Source organism: Argiope bruennichi, chromosome X1 (genome assembly GCF_947563725.1).
Source record: "Argiope bruennichi chromosome X1, qqArgBrue1.1, whole genome shotgun sequence".
Taxonomy (NCBI): domain Eukaryota; kingdom Metazoa; phylum Arthropoda; class Arachnida; order Araneae; family Araneidae; genus Argiope; species Argiope bruennichi.
This window is the reverse complement of record NC_079162.1, coordinates 132,134,410-132,154,390: the sequence shown is the minus strand read 5'-3', so window position 1 is coordinate 132,154,390 and position 19,981 is coordinate 132,134,410. Positions and strand designations below refer to the sequence as shown.

General features: G+C 30.1%; 1 protein-coding gene across 1 annotated transcript in view; it reads right to left on the bottom strand.

Moving 5' to 3' along the window:
• Positions 1-19,981, bottom strand: part of LOC129958786 (endoplasmic reticulum mannosyl-oligosaccharide 1,2-alpha-mannosidase-like) — a 43,854-nt gene that overhangs the window by 4,826 nt on the left and 19,047 nt on the right. The window contains exons 3-8 of the mRNA XM_056071461.1: positions 14,955-15,030; positions 9,246-9,431; positions 9,011-9,159; positions 8,615-8,803; positions 6,132-6,319; positions 2,133-2,256 (exon numbers count right to left, since the gene is read on the bottom strand). Of these exons, the coding sequence (XP_055927436.1) occupies positions 2,133-2,256; positions 6,132-6,319; positions 8,615-8,803; positions 9,011-9,159; positions 9,246-9,431; positions 14,955-15,030 (912 nt within the window). The remainder of the gene's footprint in view (positions 1-2,132; positions 2,257-6,131; positions 6,320-8,614; positions 8,804-9,010; positions 9,160-9,245; positions 9,432-14,954; positions 15,031-19,981) is intronic.

Below are 19,981 nucleotides of genomic sequence, written 5' to 3'. Positions count from 1 at the left end.
GTTGCATATTGCTCAGTTAATCAGGACAAGCCTTTATATAAGAGCGATTTCATTGGGAAAGAAGAAAATCAGTGTTAGAGGAAGAAAAAATCAAGTTAAAAATTATAGAATCTAAGCTCCGAAGAATAAAAGTCTTGAAAAACTTGCTTTCATAGCCTTAAAAATTTTAGTACTAGATCTAGTAGAAATTCTTTTATTTTTTTTAATAGTAACTAAAATTTGATAATATCAGTCCAATAACTAATAAGTTTCAAGCGGGTGGGAGCATTTTAAAAGTATACAGCGAACGAAATAACGATAAGTGAAAACTGAAATTGCTTCAAGTTAAAATTTCATCACATTGGATCTTATACAATTGACTAAGGTAATTACACACCACAATGAACTGCAATTCAATAATGTACAGTAAAATTCCTTTAATAGATCGTCCAAGGCATCGCTCTAAAACGATATGTTAATGAGAACGATGATCATATGCATAACATATTAAAGATGCTTCATTGTAAGCGTTTTTAGAGCAACTTTTCCCATGTTCGATATATAACTTTCGCGCATCAAATTCATCCTGCTTTATTTTTATTTCCCGCCCTTTTTTTTGACAACAAATAAATACCCATTTATCAGCCATAACTAAAATACATTCTTCACCATCTAAAGCACTAAAAAATAAAGTTCGAACGTTTTACGAGTTGCAAAAAGTATGACACAGTGCATATTTCGAAACGCTCCTTCGGGATAACCATTCCAGTATTTCTATAAACAGCGTAGTTGAAGAAAGAGAGACCAGCGAGGGGGGAAGGGGGGCATTAAGCTCTATATTAAGAAGAGTTCATAGCCCAGGATTCTTTTCCCGAAATCTTCCTTTTTGCTAACTTTCCATATATGTATATTCTGTTTTCTTTTCCTGATACATCCGAAAAACAAGGCCTTATAAATGCGCTTTCGATTTATGGTACTGAATGACTGGGGATAACATATTATATAAAGAATATCTTCTTTGCACTTGTCGAGAAAACTAAACAATTTTTAAAGTTTTTTTTTTCCCCCTCAAAAATAAGCACTTTTAAGGTGCTTAAAAATAGTTTTCAATTGCACTTTGCACCTTGTTTATCGTAAGGGGTACTTAAAAAAATTGTAGTTATTTGATATTTAATAATTCATTCATACATACATTAAGCTATGGTATATTTTTCTTTTCTATTTTTTCAGCAGAAGTGCTAATGTGTTTGTTAGATTTTTCATCAAATATCAAGTCAATCATAAACTCTTTGGTCATTGTTTCTTGAATTGCTTTATGCTTATCAGCTTTAACACCAATCAAAAAGGAACTACCAGTTATTTATAAGCGGTCAGTCAGAATGGGGAAAAAGATCATTAAGCGTTATCTTAATATGTACAGGGAACTCAGTATGTATTTCATCCTGGATTCCTTCTCCGACACAGAAGCATCCCCCCCCACACAAAAGAATATTTTCTCGAGAAAATTAAGCACTTTTATGGTGTTAAAAATGGCTTCAAAATTTAAATACTTTTCCTGACACTACACACCCTAAAAATATTCCTAAAGCGGGCACATTTTTATCAAGAATACATGAATGGCAATAACGGCTAATAGAGCTTAAAAAGGGGGTTAAATATTTGCCTAGTTGAAATTTATTGTGTGAATGCAAGAGAAATTCTGTATACCATGGACAGACTTTGAATAGTTTATGAATACTACAGAGATGAGCATTTTCCTCTACAACAACATTTCAAATTATAAAAATTTATTTTAAAATACAAGATGTTGCCCCATAATGAAAAATTATTTGAAAGAAGAGTCATTGCTGGAAAGAAAACGGTAAATTATTGTAAAACTTTGTAATAATAAAGAATAACTAAGAAAATTTCCACGTTATCATGCTTAACAGGAAAGCGTTCAGGGAAAACAGTGGTTTTTGCTCAGATTATGAAATACTGTAAAAAATGGTATTTAATTTTTAAAATTGCATAAGCTCGTTTTATTAGTAAGCTTCTTATATTTTGATGCATACATTTCATTAGGTGTATATATCTGAGTTTTCTTTAGAAGTATTCATCAGCTTTATTTTCGCAAAAAAAGTTTTGAAAATAAAAGAAAATGATATACTTGCCATTTTTGGACTATAGCTACGGCCACTTAACAATTCTCCAACAAATGTCAACCTGTTTGGATATGATTGTTTGACAAGATGTTTTAAAATTCCATCTACTGCTTCCATATAATCTTCTTTCAACCTTAGGGGGAGAAAATAACAAATATTTACAAAAAAAAATTAGAATCTGATGGATTACATTTATTATTTGCAATAGATCTAGCATATATGAAAAGCCGAAAAGAGTAAAGATAAAATGAAGATTACTCATTATGTACATAAACACTACAGGTAGAATTCGTAATTAGTGATGAGGCAGCTAAAAGAAATTAGTGATAAGAGAACCAATCAGTTATATTAAATATGACTTGACTCTGAAACTAAACGAGGTAATGAGTAATTATGTAATTGTTTATGTGATTTTATTATTTATAATATTTTGTTTTTATTTAATTACTTTATTTGTATTTTTGTTTCTTTGTATATGTATTCATACAGTAAAGATTAATACTGAACATAGATGGCGCAGTATGCGCTAACCCATATGTATGTTTGGAATGTGGGGGAAGCGCACTTAAGCTGTTTTTGTAAAGACTTGACCCTGAGAGTTGGTGTGAAACTGGTGCAAGTAGGCACCGCTCGCTCTTTTGTTAGTGGCAAAAAGAAGTATTCGTTCGCTCTTTGTTAGCGGCAATTTCTACTTTAATTGTATATAGTATTATGTGTTACCTTATATATGTGAAGTCATCGTCCATGTGTTGTTATATGTGTGTGTGTGCAAAATAAATAAGAAAAGAGACAAGAAGGCATCTTTCCTTGGCTTAAATACACACAATCAGCTACAGTAATTTTAACACATAAGCAAAATAACTAATTAGGCTAGAAAAACAGGACCAGAATAATGACACTTATTTGTTACTCGCCTATTTGATGGTCGATCTCAAAATATAAGTATAAGGTTCTTAAAATTCTGCAAATATTCCAATGGCGATGAAAAATGTGACTTCATAGTTTCAAGCCCAATCAGCAATATTTTGCGGATTTCCGGCGAGACTGGACATGAACAGAAATATGAAGTAAATCACGTTATCCAATGTATCACAATCAGGAACTCAGTTACGATATATTTTCGAACTTTTTTGCAATGATACTCATATACTCGGCACCCAGTAACTATTCACTCTTTTTGGTCCATTGACTTCATTAGAATGCTGCTAAATAAGTTTGAAAATTTATAAAAGATCATAAATATAGTAGTAGATTGGAGTGGAATTTAAAAAAAAATTTAGAAAGGATCCTTATATGCATGCCAATGAGGTAAGTACTGCCCACTTTTGAAGTATCTACCTCCTCAATAATACCCTGTCCAGCCAATCCTTAAAATGTTTTCGTATTCCTCGATTTTTTTCTTCTTTTCTTTAGAGGATTTGATGGAATTTACAAGTCTTTTTTCTTTTCTTTTCATACATGTCATCGCAGTTTGTTAGGGGGGATATCCTTCCAAGCAAGGTAATCGTATTTGGTACCATCTTTCTTGATTTCTGGTTACAGTTCGAAAAATTGCTGATCGTTCCAATTCTTCCCAAGTTTCCTTTTCACTTGGATCACAAATTCCAAGTATGTCTAAAATCTATAAATCAAAGATGATTGCATCATTAATGTGGCAGGATAGAACAGTAGGCGTAATGTCATTCTTTTCTATCTCATTTGTCTTTCCCATCAGCTTCCAACCTAATTTAGATCCTACACAGACTACTCCTGAACAAGTTACTTTATCTCTCCTGTGAGCAGTTTACCTGTGACATCAGCCCCAATTAACAAATGAATCTCTAATGGAGAAAACAATACAATAACTGGCCATCATAAGCCTGCACTATATCAGTTAAAAATATTCTATTAGATTTTAGTTATCTCACTCTAGAAATATCAGAAGAAATCATTTCCTGATCTAACACTTCGAAATTACAATGGAAACTTATCTACATAACTTAAGTTTACCAAATACTCTTTATGGTTTTCCGCTTTTTCAATGCCGCTAAATAAAGAATGCAAAATACATTCTTCACTGATAACTTCATAATTCATTCTTTATTCAGCGTATCTTGATATGTAGGATCTTTGAAACCCTGTATCAAAGAGACAACGAATTAATTTAACTTCACTGCTCCCACGAATTTAAACTATTAATGTTTGTAGATGAACTAAACGTAAGGATATTTTATTAATTAAAGAGCTGTCTATAACAATTTTTTTCTTCCGAATTTTTTTCATTTTTTTTATTACAGACACATTCATCATTGTATTACACTTGATACACAAATGTTTCTCGTCGTATTTAAAACAATTCTTTGATTACAAAAATGAGCAATATATCTGGGTTTAGAATTTAAGCATCGAAAACAAGTTCCTTCTTTTTTTCCTATGTTAAACCCTTTACAAATCTACAATCTAGAGTCATATGCGATTTATCGCAAAAAATGCATTCCTTATTTTTTGAATCGACTGGATACGAATTTCACTTCGATTTATTTTAAATAAATTGAAACCAGGTGGCCTATTTGCCTTTTCACGAACAAGATGATCGTTTTTTTTTTTAATTATGTTTTCCTAAATCGAAAAAAGAACGCGCAATAATCAATTTTTGTTCCGGTTCGATTTCTTTTTTAAGAAAGTTCAAGAGATGAGTCAGCCCTAAACTTTCTGCTGTAATTAACTCAGTTTGATTGCGTTCGTAAACTCTCAATAAATCCCTTGGTAAACAAAACTCTACAAGGTGATATAGCAAAATAGCTGAAAAGTTATCTTCTGCAACTCCTAGTGATTTTAATGCTTTAAGCTGTCCTTCTAAAGTATCCCACAGTTTAACTAAAGAATACTTTCCACCTTGAGGATTCGCGTTATTTATGACAACCGAAAGAAGTGCTTTGATGTAAACTTCGATCAACAAATCATCTCTTATGAAGTGCTGTTTTAGGCATTTGACAGCTTCCTCGTAATTTGTTCCTGTAGGCAAGAAAGATTCTACTAACTGCCTTGCAAGCGAACACTTTTGTATTGATTACAGCAAATGCTGAAATTTGTCACCATCTACAAAAACTTCATCTTTAAGACTCTTTTTAAACCGCCTCCACCATTTGAGTCATTTCCTGAATGTTTCCAGTAAATTGTTTTAATCCCAACCCTGAGAATTTAAATTTGCTATTAGTATTATCGACAGATTCTTTTATTATACTGACATCTTGTTTAATCTCCTTTGTAATTTCGTTTTTCTTCTTAAAAATCTATCTTCATAAGTAGTAATTGCTTCATATTCCAGATTAAAATTTTCTTGTGTGCACGTTGCATCGTTTTGCAAAATAGCTAAAATCTTTGTATCTAAACCATTTAATTCTTTATATTTTTGTTCTAAAAAAACTATCTGTGCTGCAAAATATTTATGTCCTCTACTTTCTTTTCTAAAATTTCAGCTTTATTTAACGCTCTCGTAAAATTACTCCACGTAGGAGTTCTAAACTTTTTAATACTTTCGACATCCATTTTTAAAAATTCCTAAATTCTAATTCTAAATACCTCGAATTCTAAATCTTTTTACGTAAATACCAGCAGGAATGCCAGATTTTGGGATTTCTAGGCTCCAAATTCAAAAATATCTAAATGCAAGAGAAAATTTACTCTTACCTTTCTTTTCAGGAACTTCTAAAACAAAAGAACTGAGGTATTCCTAAATGCATTAAGACCACAAAATATTAAAATCATTAATCTAATAACGGTTGAGTATTCTCAGTTTTATAATCATTTTTATTTTCTGGACGAGGACACGGGTACAGATAATTATTTACAAAGAATATTTGCATATTTCTTTTACGTGCAAGATTTCTAATATTCGTGATTTCTTAACCATTTTTATTTGAATCATCCTAAAGCTAGAAACCAAACACATTTCTCAAACTTTTTGACACTTGAAATTAAAAATTTATAGTATTTTAGAATTAAAAGTAAATAAGAAAGAATATTTACCAATCAATTGTTCTTCCAGTTTGAATCCACTGCTTCAGTAGATACTCATAATAACTATCAGCTCTAGCTCCCACTGTTATGGTTGATGTGGAACGAAATTGGCCACTTTCAGCATTAATGAACATGGGAACCAATCCATCTTTCTTCGGCAATTGATGAAGATGTTGGCACACTTTGAAGGCTGCAATCTATAATAACATAATAAATTAATTTATTGAAAATAAATTCAGACTGATTAATGAACATTAAATATCAAAAAGATTTCAGCTTCTTTTGCATAAAACTTAATATGTATTTCAAACAATGAAAATATAAAATTACAGTGATTTCACATTTTGTTATAAATTTAATAAGTTACCACTAATTATAAGAAAGTAAATGAGAAACACACATGTATACATTTTTGCAAAATATTTGCTAAAATCTTTATTATATTTTTTGAAACAAAAGATTTATAAAATAAATGTAAGCCTTAAAGAAATATGCTAACTCAGTTAAAAAATAATATTTCAATAAAAGTATTTCAAAATGTATTTTGCTTTACAAAATAGGTTATTAGTATTTACATATTATAAACCTCTCATTATAAATTGACTAGTAGAGTTTAATGGCACTAAATTCAGATATGCCCATTATATGGGTAATCAAATAAGGTGTGCAACAAACCATAGGAGTCTTATAATAACTTTGATTATTTAAGAAAAAAGTTCAAAAGTAAGATGAAACCAGAAAGGTAAGTTTCCACTCCTTTTAATGAGAAATCTATACTTATAATAAAGCTCAATGTGTGTGTGTGTGTGTATGTGTGTGTGTTGGCGCTCAACAGGCCAGATCGTTTGATCTACAGCTACTAAATTTGGTACATGTATACCTTGGAGATCGGGAATGTGCATTTGGGATCCCTTTTTTTTAAATTTTTAATTATTAATTCAAAACTAACTTTCCCGCCAAAAAAAAAATCTTCCTTTCCCCATTGCCAAATGAGTAAGACTTCAGTTTTCTTTCCTATGTTAATGAGGCTAGGCTTATTATTTTTCGACCGATTATTTCAAACGATTCTGTTTATTTTCTTAATGTTTTATGCATTTAAAATCAAACATTATTAATTAATCTATCTTTCAGATTCATTTTGAAGTACTTTTGAATTAAAATAAAACAGAATAAAGGAAACTGAAAATTTCTAATCTGCATAGCGTTACAGCAACTGGCGTAGAAAAATTCACGCATTTGCGTTACCATAACTGACATTGTAAATTCACGTATGCGCATTGTGTTCTGATTGTTGATATCTATTTTCAACGGATGCGGACTTGATTTAAATTATTTTTAGGTTAGTTGTATATTTTGTAATTAAATTGTATTTATGTTAGTTATATATTTTTTGTATATGCTTATAGTTTTAAGTACATAGTTTTTAAGTAGTTTTTTTAAATCTGTTTTCGACCGATTATTTTAAATGATTCTGCTTATTTTCTTAGTGTTTGATGTATTTAAAATTAAACATTGTTAATTAATCGATCTGCTCATAATGAATCTGAGAAAATTTTATTGCTGAATTCTTGAGATATTACATAGATTAAGAAAGATATTCTTTATCTATAAGGTTTAAATGCTCAGTGATTCTGTTTTCAATAATCATATTATAAAAAAATGCTTTGTTTCAGTATAAAATATTATTATATTAACTGCAGATTAATCATTTCCTTTTTAATTTAAAGCATAAATTCTACGGGAGCTAACAAAAAATTAGAGAGATACATATTACGTTATGACTGAAGGCCTTTATAATATTATGAGTGAATTATATGACTATCAAAATTTGAAGTTTTAAAATATTTTGAAGAAGAAGCTATTAAAGTAGGAATTACATAAAATATTTAATTATTATAATTTTAATGAACATTAAGATTGGGGAACCGGCTAGTCAGCAATAAAATAGATTTCATGGATAAGGATCAACTAACGGTTTTATAGGTATCAGAGCTAACTTTATGGCACTTGCGTCATAGAAAGGCAAAATAAGATATTTGTAAGGTGCTTTGCAGAAAGCAACCGAAATTAAGTAGAATGATTCTAATAATCAGTAATCAAAAAATTATAGTATTCATTATTTCATCGTTAGGTAGTACGGTAATTTGAAATATTTTTTTTTTTATTTTCAGTTTTTCATTTTAATGGAAAATTTATTGAAAATAATGAACAGATTTTGATTGATACATGATTAATTAAATAATATAAACATCTATGTACCATTTACATGATTCTTAAATGTATAATAACAAAAAGAATGCAGATAGTTATTTCATTTTTGCGTTTAGTTTACTAAAGCATAGTTACTCCAAGGACCAAAAATTACTGTCTCTAACATAATTTTTTCGGCAGGACTTTATAATTCTGCATATTTTTCATTTAGATGACTACAATATCAAAATAAATATTAGCAAATATATCACTAGATAAGAAAGAAACAAAACGAAATTAACCTCATATTTCGGGTCACCGGTCAAGCGACTCACATCTCGGAATTCTAATTGAACAGTTGAAATTTCAGATACAGTACTGTCTTGTCCCCAAGTAGGAGGATGTGCATGCCCAGTTAAAAGATTCACATCGGAATATGGTATTCCCGAAGAACTTCTAAATCCCGGCATCAATCTATTGGCTAAATCTATCTATAAACAAAGTAATTCTATTTACCATTTTATTTTGAGAACTCTATCAAATAAAAATGGATCAAATATCCATTTCAAAAGAGGAAAGTTAGAGAGAATGGCATTTTTAAAATTTCAGAAAAAAAAGGGGGGGGGGGAGGAAAGAAAAAGTTATTTAATAAGATATTAAATAAACTGGATAATGAGAAAAATATTAATGCAACATACCGCTTTTTCAAGAAACAAAGACTCTTGACTTAGATGAAAGGCACTGAGAAGACCACCCAAAACTCTAATTGTTGTTTCAAAGAAATTAACATCTTTATTTACATTAAAATTCAGCTTCTCTTTAACCCATTCCTTTGCTTCATTGAATTCTGGAAAAAATTAACAAACACTTGCTTACAACCAAGAAAAAAGAATAAAGAATCATCATATAAACAAAGAATGAAAAGAAACTCACCTTCTTCTAATCCCATAATATACATAGTGTCTAAAGAATCCACTATAGTAAGACCTAAACCAAACCAATTTTGAAATGTTTTGGTAATAGGTTTAAGGTGATCATGCCCCCAAGCATGGTTTTTGTAACCTTTCCAGGCATGTAAAAAAGCAGCGACGACTGCTTTCTGTTTTGCCTGAGATGAGCCTAAACAATTAAAAATTAGTAAATTTTACAAGATAGACATTTGCTTTTTGGAAACAAATACTAGAAATCTAGTATAAGGATCTGCTTGTCTTTTTTCCTTTCCTTAAAGGAAAAACATAAGATAAAATTTAATTTGCACAATAAAATATGGATAAATAAAAAGACAAAAAAAAAAAAAAAAAAGATAAATTAAAAGAAGACATTATTTTGCAAGAACTTACACAAAATTAATCACCTCATTTCTTTGAGATCATTTAATACATCAAACTAACTCATTTATTTCAGTATTTATAACAAATAAGATGAACTTATACGTTTTTTTTTCAAATGAAAGAGATTAATTTATTTTCCATTTGCCTAGGAGTAGCACCAGATGTTTTACAATATTGTAAATATCTTTAAACAGGTTACAATATTGTATAAAATCCATGAAGAAACAAAAATACTGCAAACTAACAATTTGACCAATCAAGGGTCAACAGACTTCAGATTAAATGGATAGTTTCATAGATATCTGAAAGCAATTGATTTTTTTTTTAAAAATCATTTTATGTAGTTGCAAGGAACTGTTTATATAAAAATGGGTTTGTATTTTAAATATTTTATCTCATATAACACTATTTCAAATACAAAATCTTATTTTAAATATTATTTATGTCACAGTTTACAATTTAAAGAACTTTCGATTTTAGGATCTTGCCCTCTCCAATTGCTTAATTTGAAAGTTTACATTACATTATTGAATGCAACCAACCAAACTGCCAAGTATCAGTTGCAATTCAAATACAAGGATAACTAAAAGAAAAATCTCAAATTTGTACCTGCACACAATTTTAAAAGAAAAAAGATTTTTAAAAACTTGATAAAAAAAATCAGTATACTCTAAAATAAAAATACACTGGTGAGCAAAACTTAAGCAACAATGTAAATTTTTGCAGGAAGCCATGAAATTGTAGAAAAGGGATTATTGCGATCAGTACAATGAAAACGCAATTCAGTAGAAAGATGATGTGTATGCAAATGTCGGGAACAAAACATCATAGGCGAAATGAGTATACTCAAAACGCGTACAGACAGTGCGCGCATCTCAAGACTACAAGGAAAGGAAGAACGGGGGTGCAATTCAAGACATTCGCTGCAAGTTCAAGTGAGTTCTTTTGTGAAATATGGTTAGAAGAAATCACCTGGATGGATTCACACGTGGAGGAATGATCGGAAAGCTGGAGGTGAGTCGTAATTTTATTAGTATAGCTGGAATTCGAAATCAACAAAAGTGTCGTTTCGTGCGCTTGGAAAGCCTTCCAAATCATAGGTACTGTTGTTATAAAGGTTAGAGGTGACCTCCCTAGGAAAACCATTGCAGTGGATGACTGATATATCGTCCTGCAGACGACAAGAGCCCGATACCAGTCAGAAAGCGCAACTGCTCAATAACTATGTACAGCAACAGGGTGACAAGTGACGTGGTTTACTGTTGCCAGAAGCCTTCACAAAGGTAGTCTATTCGCCCACCGTCCTGAATGATGCATCCCTTCGAAAGTTGTCCATCGGAGGCACCGTTTAGAGTGGTGTAAGCCGCACAAAAACTGGACATCTCATCAAAGGAGTCGTGTCCTCTTTACGGATGAGAGTCGTTTTAGTGCCACAAATGGAGGTCTGGACACTGTTTCATAACAGTAACATCACGGAAAGAATCCGGTACGGTGGTTCTGGAGTAGTTGTTGTCGGGGAGACATTATGCTGAACGGATCCTTCCCCATGTGCATCTGTTCCGAGATGCTACTGGACAATACTTCGTTTTTATGAATGACAATGAATGGCCAGACCGGACTGCTGATGTTCAGCAGCTACTGGAAAGTGAAGATATCACTCGAATGGATTGGCCAGGATTCTCTCCTGACTTAAATCCCATAGAACATATGTGGAATGCTTTGGGGAGATGCCTTGCGGCACGATTACATCCTCCGGGGAACACCCAACAACTGAAACAGATGCTGATTGAGGAATGTGCCCTCTTTTACGTCAAGAAATGTTGGTCAATCTGGTGCTGAGTATGGTGAGACGGTACGAAGCAACCACTGCAGTAAGGGGAGGGCATACCCATACTAAGAAACAACTGCTTGTTGTTCTTCCTCTTGGGCAATCATGTGTAGCGATACCATGAATTCAATAAAGCCTTTTTTTGTTTTGCTATATGTATTGTATTCATTTTTGTGCAACTATGCTTTCGTCATCGTTTTACAAAATGCTGTCTTTCATTCCTGAATTTCATGTCTCTTAGGCGATTTCTTGTACAGTTATGGCAAACAAAAAGCACCTGTTGCTTAAGTTTTGCACACCAGTGTATATTAGAAAGAAAAGCAAAATAAAAGTCGTTTACATTAAGCTAAAGATTGTGTCTTTTTAGTTTGCATTAAAGGGCACTTTTAACATAGACGCAATAAATCAGCTAATAGCATAAATTTATACTTTATATCTGATCCATCCTTGCCCAATGCTTTGAATCCTTTCTTGAAGACATCGGCTCAGGTTCAAAATGGAATTTTATATCAGACATCCAATTTTTAAATTTATAAATTATTGCCAATAATATATTATATAAAGTCTAATTTTGCATATAAGTCTTCCCTCTCCCACAAGGAAGAGGCATAAAAATTATGTTTATATGGCTTGGAAACATTTCTCTTAAAAAAATGGATTATTTTTCATACACCTTTATTTAACTTTTGCTATTTCATGTTAGAACAGATGGGATTTCGCTGTCAACTTTTCACTCACTTCCTAATGTGTTAATTTTTGAACAATTATGCATACTTCAATACAATACATTATTTTAAAATTTTCAGAACCAATAATTTAATCCATCCAAGAAATTAAGTTCTTATGCCAATAATATCGGTAATATCGGCACACTTGATAATGAATTTTAAGAAAATATTAATTTAAACATTTTGTCACTCAAATATGGGAAAAAGAAAAATCCCTGCATTTTCCCTGTAAATATATTCAAGATACAAGGAAATACGCAAGTAGCATTAATGTGCTAATTATAATGGAATATGGTTCGAAGGAGTAAAAAAAGTAAGGAAAAGAAGCACCAATTTAACATTATTCGAAATAGCATATTAAAAGAAAGTTATACATACTGAATTTTTTTTAAATCTTTATTTATTATCTAGAATTTAGCAAGACAAAATTTATATATTCATGGAGGGATATATTACATCCAATGTTCCTTAATTGTAAACCGTATAAAATTAAGGGTTCGGGTGAAACAAAACATTTTTGTTATCATGATACAAATCATTTAATGACTGCTTAACAAAAAATGTTACAAAGTAAGATTACTTTTTCATAATTATTCATTTTTGCCAATTCAAATATTTGAGCATCAATTTCTGCAGATTTTTCAGCCATCAGTTTCATGGAGCTAATGGATCTAATCCGTAACAAATAAGGTACATTTCTGTACGGCTTAACGTAGATTTTTATATAAGAAAATATTTTCGATATATTATTGAATGCAGGAAAGGACGAATGTGACGCCACACATTTTAATGTCCATAAAAATTCAGCTTTAAATGATTGTTCTTGAAATAAAAAAACTCGACTGAAAGTTCAAGAACTAAAGTATTTTTGAATAATAAATTTGACGCTTTCGGATTTGACGTGTGATATTTTCCTGCAATCCATTTAGATTCTAAGTCCAACATCAATGATTATTTTGAACTGGTACCAGTCTTGTATATTTTCCTCTTTCGGCATGATGACATTTCAGTGTTTTCCCATATTACTTGGGTTTATTTTCCTCTTACAAAGCGAGCAGTACGTAATAAATTGATTTCGTGGAACTTCTCTAACTCATTCATCAAAGTCAGGATTGATTTTTTTTATCCGTCCAATTCGTATTAATAATGATTTAGAGAAGTCCACTGTTTTACGAAAATTCTCTAATCTACTTTGAATAAGCTCCCAATTTCTTAAATAATAAAGAAATCATTCAATATACTCAAGTATGGTTGATTAAACACCACTGCGCTGCTTCCGCAGACTGAATGTTGCTAATCCTGCCAGAGAAATGTATTCCATTCTTTCACGCAGTTACAGAAATCTCATGCATGCTCATTAGCTGCAATTCCGGAATCTCATAGAAAAGGAACAATTGTCTCGCAAATCGAAACTGAAATGATGTACAGAAAAAGAAGGAAAAAAAAAAAAAAAAAAAGAGGAGAGTTCCCACATTACACAATCGCGAATGGTATTGTTTCGTTTTTAAAAGCAACGACTGCGATCGTTTACTGCATCTTTAGAAATAGGCAATTTTTAAATGGGGGGGGGACTAAGATATTTACAATTTAATATATTTTTCCTGTTTTTATGAAAATTCTCAAATTTCCTTGCATTTTCTAGGTTTTTTTTAGATGATTTTTAAACTCATCGCCTGAGTATTCGCGAGAATACACGTCGTTATTTGTTACTGAAGCCTGCTGACTGTCACCAAACACTCACTATAACAAAACCATAAATTTTAGAGGAATATATTCGTAGCAGTATTAATGCATAACTACAACATAGCACAAGATTAACAGGTAATGATAAAAGGTTATTTGACAAGAATATGAATTCATAGTCATTTGACAGGGATTGCATAAAAAATAAAGGAAAATGTTTCAGCACCTCATGGGCAGAGATTGGTAAATACAGATTTGGCAACAATAGACATACAAAGACATTTTTAACAAAATATTAGAAATTGTATATTAACATTTTCGAGGCTTAAATTAAAAAAATCAATATACAGCAAAATATTTAAAAACAAGCAGTTAAAATTAGAAATGGATATTTTAACTTCAGACAGGAGAGGAAGCCAAGACTTGGGATCGAATAATTATTAATTAAGTAAATATATGTTTTTGTGTTTCAAATACATATTATGCAAATTTAAGACAAGGGGAACACGCCTGTTTGTTGCAATAAAGAGATATTATAATTTCAATTTTTATCAGTTATCATCAATAAAAAGAAGCATAGTTTTATTACTGATTGTTGGTCTCAATAACTGTTTTTGATATAGAAAATTAACTTTTAAAAAGAAATTGTCTGTTACTTTGACAAAATCTTTAAACAAAATCAAATAAAAATTAATATTTTTTAATTTTGATTGGGGCAGAATAGTCAATACATTAATTAGGAAAGAATATGAATATATATATTTTAGTCATCTATATATCTAAGAAATAGGAAATTTAAAGAAATTTTGTAATTGTAAAAATAATTACAAAATGCAAATTGCAACTCAATATTCATTACAAATTACTTTAAAATAAAATATTATATATATATATATATATATATGAATGTTATTATTTTCCAACTTTTCTAGATGAAATCAACTTTAAATTTTCTTGATTTGATAATTTTCAAAATTAACACATTGATATTTTCGAAGATAATTTCCGTTTACTAAATGCAATTGACAGACAAATGAATAGACATTATACTGAATATATTGAAAGTACTCACTTTTTTGTTCTGTAGCAGCTCCTACAATTTTTTCCATAAAAATACCTCCACCACCATCAAAACTAACCTTCTCCATCTAAAAACAAACATTATGTTATTGATAAATGATATCACAATGTGATGTATGAATGAGTTTTAATCATTGAACTAAAACAGAAGGAAAAATTAGCATAAGATGGCAAAATGAAGAACATTTTGTGTTAATAAATTTCAAAATTTATCATAAATGATATTTTCAAAAACCATTACATATTTAAGTAATTTTTGACACAATTTCGAATGAATACATAAGGTTCTCAGAAATTTTTATACCAGAAAAATGCAAAAACTTCAACTACAGTTCTCTCTTTCATTCCAAGAAATCTTTCTTGATTTCTTTTCTTCAGAGAAAATTTCCATTTCATTATATAAACAGGAAATATTTGAGAACTTCTTGTTTATTAACAAATTACATCACCAAGTTCATTTTTGTAGTGTTCAACTTCATAATAGACAATAAATAACTATTTTTTGACATATCCACTGAAATTTAACACTAGGAATTAAGGGGAATTATTCTTTTCCCCTCTCATTTTCTGGAATAGATGAACCAATAAAGTTTTGATAAGTACAAAAGCAATATCAGAATGTTAACCTTGTTATTCACTGCTCTTCTGACAATATATACAATATTTCCTAAACTTCAATCATTAATAATACGGATATTTACTAATGTTAAGTGAATTTAAGAACATCAATTATTTAGAACAGGTCATGGCACTAGCATAAAAGTTACAAAAATATTCACTAAAAATATAATTTTATTCAAATTCTGAAGACAAATAATGTAAAGAAGATAAAGTGTCTGTTTTTAGCAATTATAAAATTTAGACTCACATTGAATAAATAATTGAAGATATTAAAATACCTTAAGATAAAAGTCATATTTGGCCAAATGTAAACTTTTAAAAATGCTAAGTGTCACACTTAACCAAAATATTCAATTCTGTCGTCAAAAATAATATGAGAATAAGACCGAAGCTGTAATGTTTGTTGCCAATAGGATACACACTAAAAATGGTTTTAAAATCAGTTTACAACAAGCACAGTCTCAGAACACACAATTTAATTCTGCTGTTTATCATTGTATATGAAAACTAAAAATATCACTTTAAAGCTAGAAAAGAATGCTAAAAGATTCTCAACATAAAATGTTCGTAGAGGAATGTTTGCATATTTAAAATTGTACAAACATTGTACATTATTATTAAGTTGTACATTATTTTTCACTTTCTATGGCAGCACCTTTTTTTCAATATCATGAATAGATTCATCTAGGAAAAATAAACCAGAGTGTAAACTACGGTTAATATATCATGATTACATTGGGAGACATCTAACGTTTTCTATTAAAGGGTTTTCATATTTATATGTGCAAAATTTAAATATTATCTTGATGTAAATAATATAATTTTTACTTTTTCGTATACGACAAATATAGAGAAAATATTGTAATCATTCAAAAATTCGGGTTCGTGATTACGAGGAATCTCCACGTTTTAGACCTCCCTGAGTTACAAAAACACACATTATTTGCATTATGTCTGTCTATAATAAAGATAATTCAAAACCGCTTTGAGATGGAGGGGAGAATAGATAGAGATATAGTATATGATCTTTACAACCAATTTGTAGATCTCTGTCATATTTTGAGCAAAATCCATTCATAGGGCCTGTTTGTCCGGCTATTCGAATATAAGTTAACACGATAAAAACAAAACGAAGCAGGCTAAGTAGTTAAAATTCAGTACAAAAATTTAACATCAAAAGTAGAGACATCCATCCAATTTTGAGCCAAATCCAACTAGAAGTAGACAGTTTGTCTATCGGTACTTTCAGAAGCATGTAAACGCAATGACTTAAATATCAAATATGGTATGCGATTTTTGATTAGAATTGCAGTTCTGTGTCAAATTTTGGTTTCAATCGGTAGGAAAAACCACATCAAAACACAAATTTGATTTTCGAATACTATTACCGCATGCCAGGAATTAAGCGGGGGGGGGACCCAAGGATCACACGTTAGATTTAATAAAAATGCTAAATTCACGCCAAAGATAAACATTTCGTAACTATTATACGCCAATGCCATGCAAGGCGTTCGCTACCTTACCCTGGGTTCATAATTTTTTGTGGGGTGGGGGAATAATACCTTTATTAGAGAATATGTGAGAAAGTTTTTGTGGAACCACTCCAACTGGTTAATTTCTAAGACACTGAAAGCATCCGAGAAATTACAATCTACATGTTAAATCATTTATAGCAAAATATTTACAACGAAAATTTCTGGGTGAAGTTTGATTCTTTTCTGCAAAGAAATATTCAAGAACATTGAAAGTTTGGTTTAAATTGCATATAATCTTGAATCGCCATTTTGCTGAAAAAATGAAAAGCTTTGCAATTTGAGCAGAAGAAATAAAATCAAATATATTTTTTATTGTTTAAAAAACACTCATTTTAGTGTAAAAATGAATACCGATAAAAAGAGAAAATTCAAGTGATTTTTTATCCTTTTTGCGTTTTATTCATCGATTTCTTTATCAGTATATATAATTCCTATCATCATCGCTTACTTCTCATAAATAGACCACATCATTTTATTTTACGAATATATATATAAAAAAAAAATAGTGCATTACATTTATTCATAAATGTAAATCCGTTTTCTTCTATGCTTTACAGACAACTTAATGTTCTATCCAAATACATTTTGATTGAGAAAGGCTTCATTATATGTAAAGATATATACAGGATATATGCTTGTTACAGACGTAGAACACAAATCACAGAACACCATTCTAAATATTCATTCATTTATCCTACATATTTTTAATTTCCATTATTGCTACACTTCTTAAAGCTATTATTCATCCCATATTTTGCTATTTCCGATATGAATAGAAATTTGAAAGCATGTATATTAATAGGAATAATCATCATATATCATCATTAAAATAATTATTCCAAAGGTTATCTTTAAGAAGTATCCAGTTCAATAATCGAAAACATATATTAAAAGTTGATTAAACACAGCAAAATTAATTTAGTTAAATTGGCATTTATCAATCAAATACATCAAACGGAGTAATAAAATCAATCAAAAAAGAGTTACAAAGTGTAATAAACCATCTAAATGTAACTTATCAAAAACAATTTAATTACTGTTCGTTTCAGTATCCTGAGACGACCACTTTTCGACAATTCTATTCTCATTAAGCTACGCGGTAAGGATGAGAGCATTTCCGGAATTCTTCGTCTTTTGACTTGATTCCTGCTCATTTAGATACTTTTTCCGTTCAGTTTTTTTTTTTCTTTCTTCTTCTTTTTTTCCCCACGTATATGTTAGTATCATGTTTTTTCTGATTTTATTATTTTATTTTAATTTAGTCAGCGAGTTTATTTTACTGTTAAATGTAAATCTCCTTCTTTCATCTTTCCCCTCGGCTCTATTTTAACCAATTAAACCCATCCTAACGCATGCGCAGAAGCACGGAGGGTTTTAGAATCCGTTATCAAACAATATACTTAGAAGTTTGATAATAAATATAGGGGGCGTTGGGAGGAATCGGACAGCTGAATTTATGTCTAAATAAAAGATTGGAATCAATTTCTAGTTTCTCCATTAGATAGAGCAGCCATAACACCTTGTTTGATCCTAACTGTTACACCAGCCATAATATTATTTGTGTTTAAAATAGAAAACATACTTTTTATGTCTCAGAAATAAATACAAATTCTTACTTCATCAATGATTTTTTTCAGTCATATTGTTTCTAAAATAAAAATATTTTTAAATATAGCTTGCTTTATGAGATATGTATTTTAAAAGAAAATTCTGCAGAGGGAGGAATGGGACATATTCGATTCCATTTGAATGCATTTTCTTAATGGCTAAATATGCTGACCAGTTAAAATTTTTAATTTTTCTTAAAGTTGTTTAGTAAAATTAGTTATTGGTGTGTTACAATGCAATAAAAAGTTGATAATTTTAAACTTATTCTTTATTTTTGTCAATAACTGTAACATATAAAGTATGAATACATTCTGTAAAATTTCATATAAAAAAATTCTTTCTTCCTAAAATCATATTTACCACTTAATTTCAGTTAAAGGAAATTCTACTGTAAATGTAATAAAGTAATAGGCAGTAATAATAAATATTAAGTAATGAAAAATATAAAGCTAAATTTTGGAAGTTATTTATTAAAGCTTTTGTTACTCTCAATTAAAAAACAAACAAACTATGAATTATATACTTTTTTTATGTAAAAATGTCATGAATATGGAAGAAAAATCATCGAGATGGGGAAAATATATTAAATAATAAAATACTGCAATCAATGGTTGTAAAAGAAAATAAAAGTTTTCAAGATGCAGCTGCACCAATAAAGATTTCAAAATTAATTCATGTTTGGCATGTACAAAACAGTAAATTATTGAATGAAAAGGATATCAAAATGCAATATCTATCAATTTTAATTTTCTCAAATATTGCCCCATTCCTTCTTTATAGGAGTCTCATACTCCCTCATATAAGGGAGTTGTGGTACAAAAATGTTACAGCATTTAACGATGCAAATAAAAGATAATTGTTTGTATTTTGCTGTACCGCACAGAAAATACAGTCATATAATCAGGCAGATCTAGCATGATTCTGTATTGGAGTGAAATTTCCTTTCCCCTTCAGAAAGAAAAATAAGCACTTTTATCCTTAGATATGAGCCATTTGAAATAAGCAGTTTTTAAGGGCATTTAATGACGTTGCGCACCCTGAATTTAATAATCATGCACATTTTTCCAATGCATATATATGAGAGGAGTAATTTACAAATGGGCGTTTTGCACACTTTTGATGATGGCTAGCAGCCAAACTTTGGTACGAGACGTCAGTAGAAAAGGGCTGGATTGAAGCTCAAAAAGAGATTATCCTCTAAAAAAAAACGCATCTGGAATCCTTGAGAAGAAGAGTTCCTATGCAAATTCCTTCT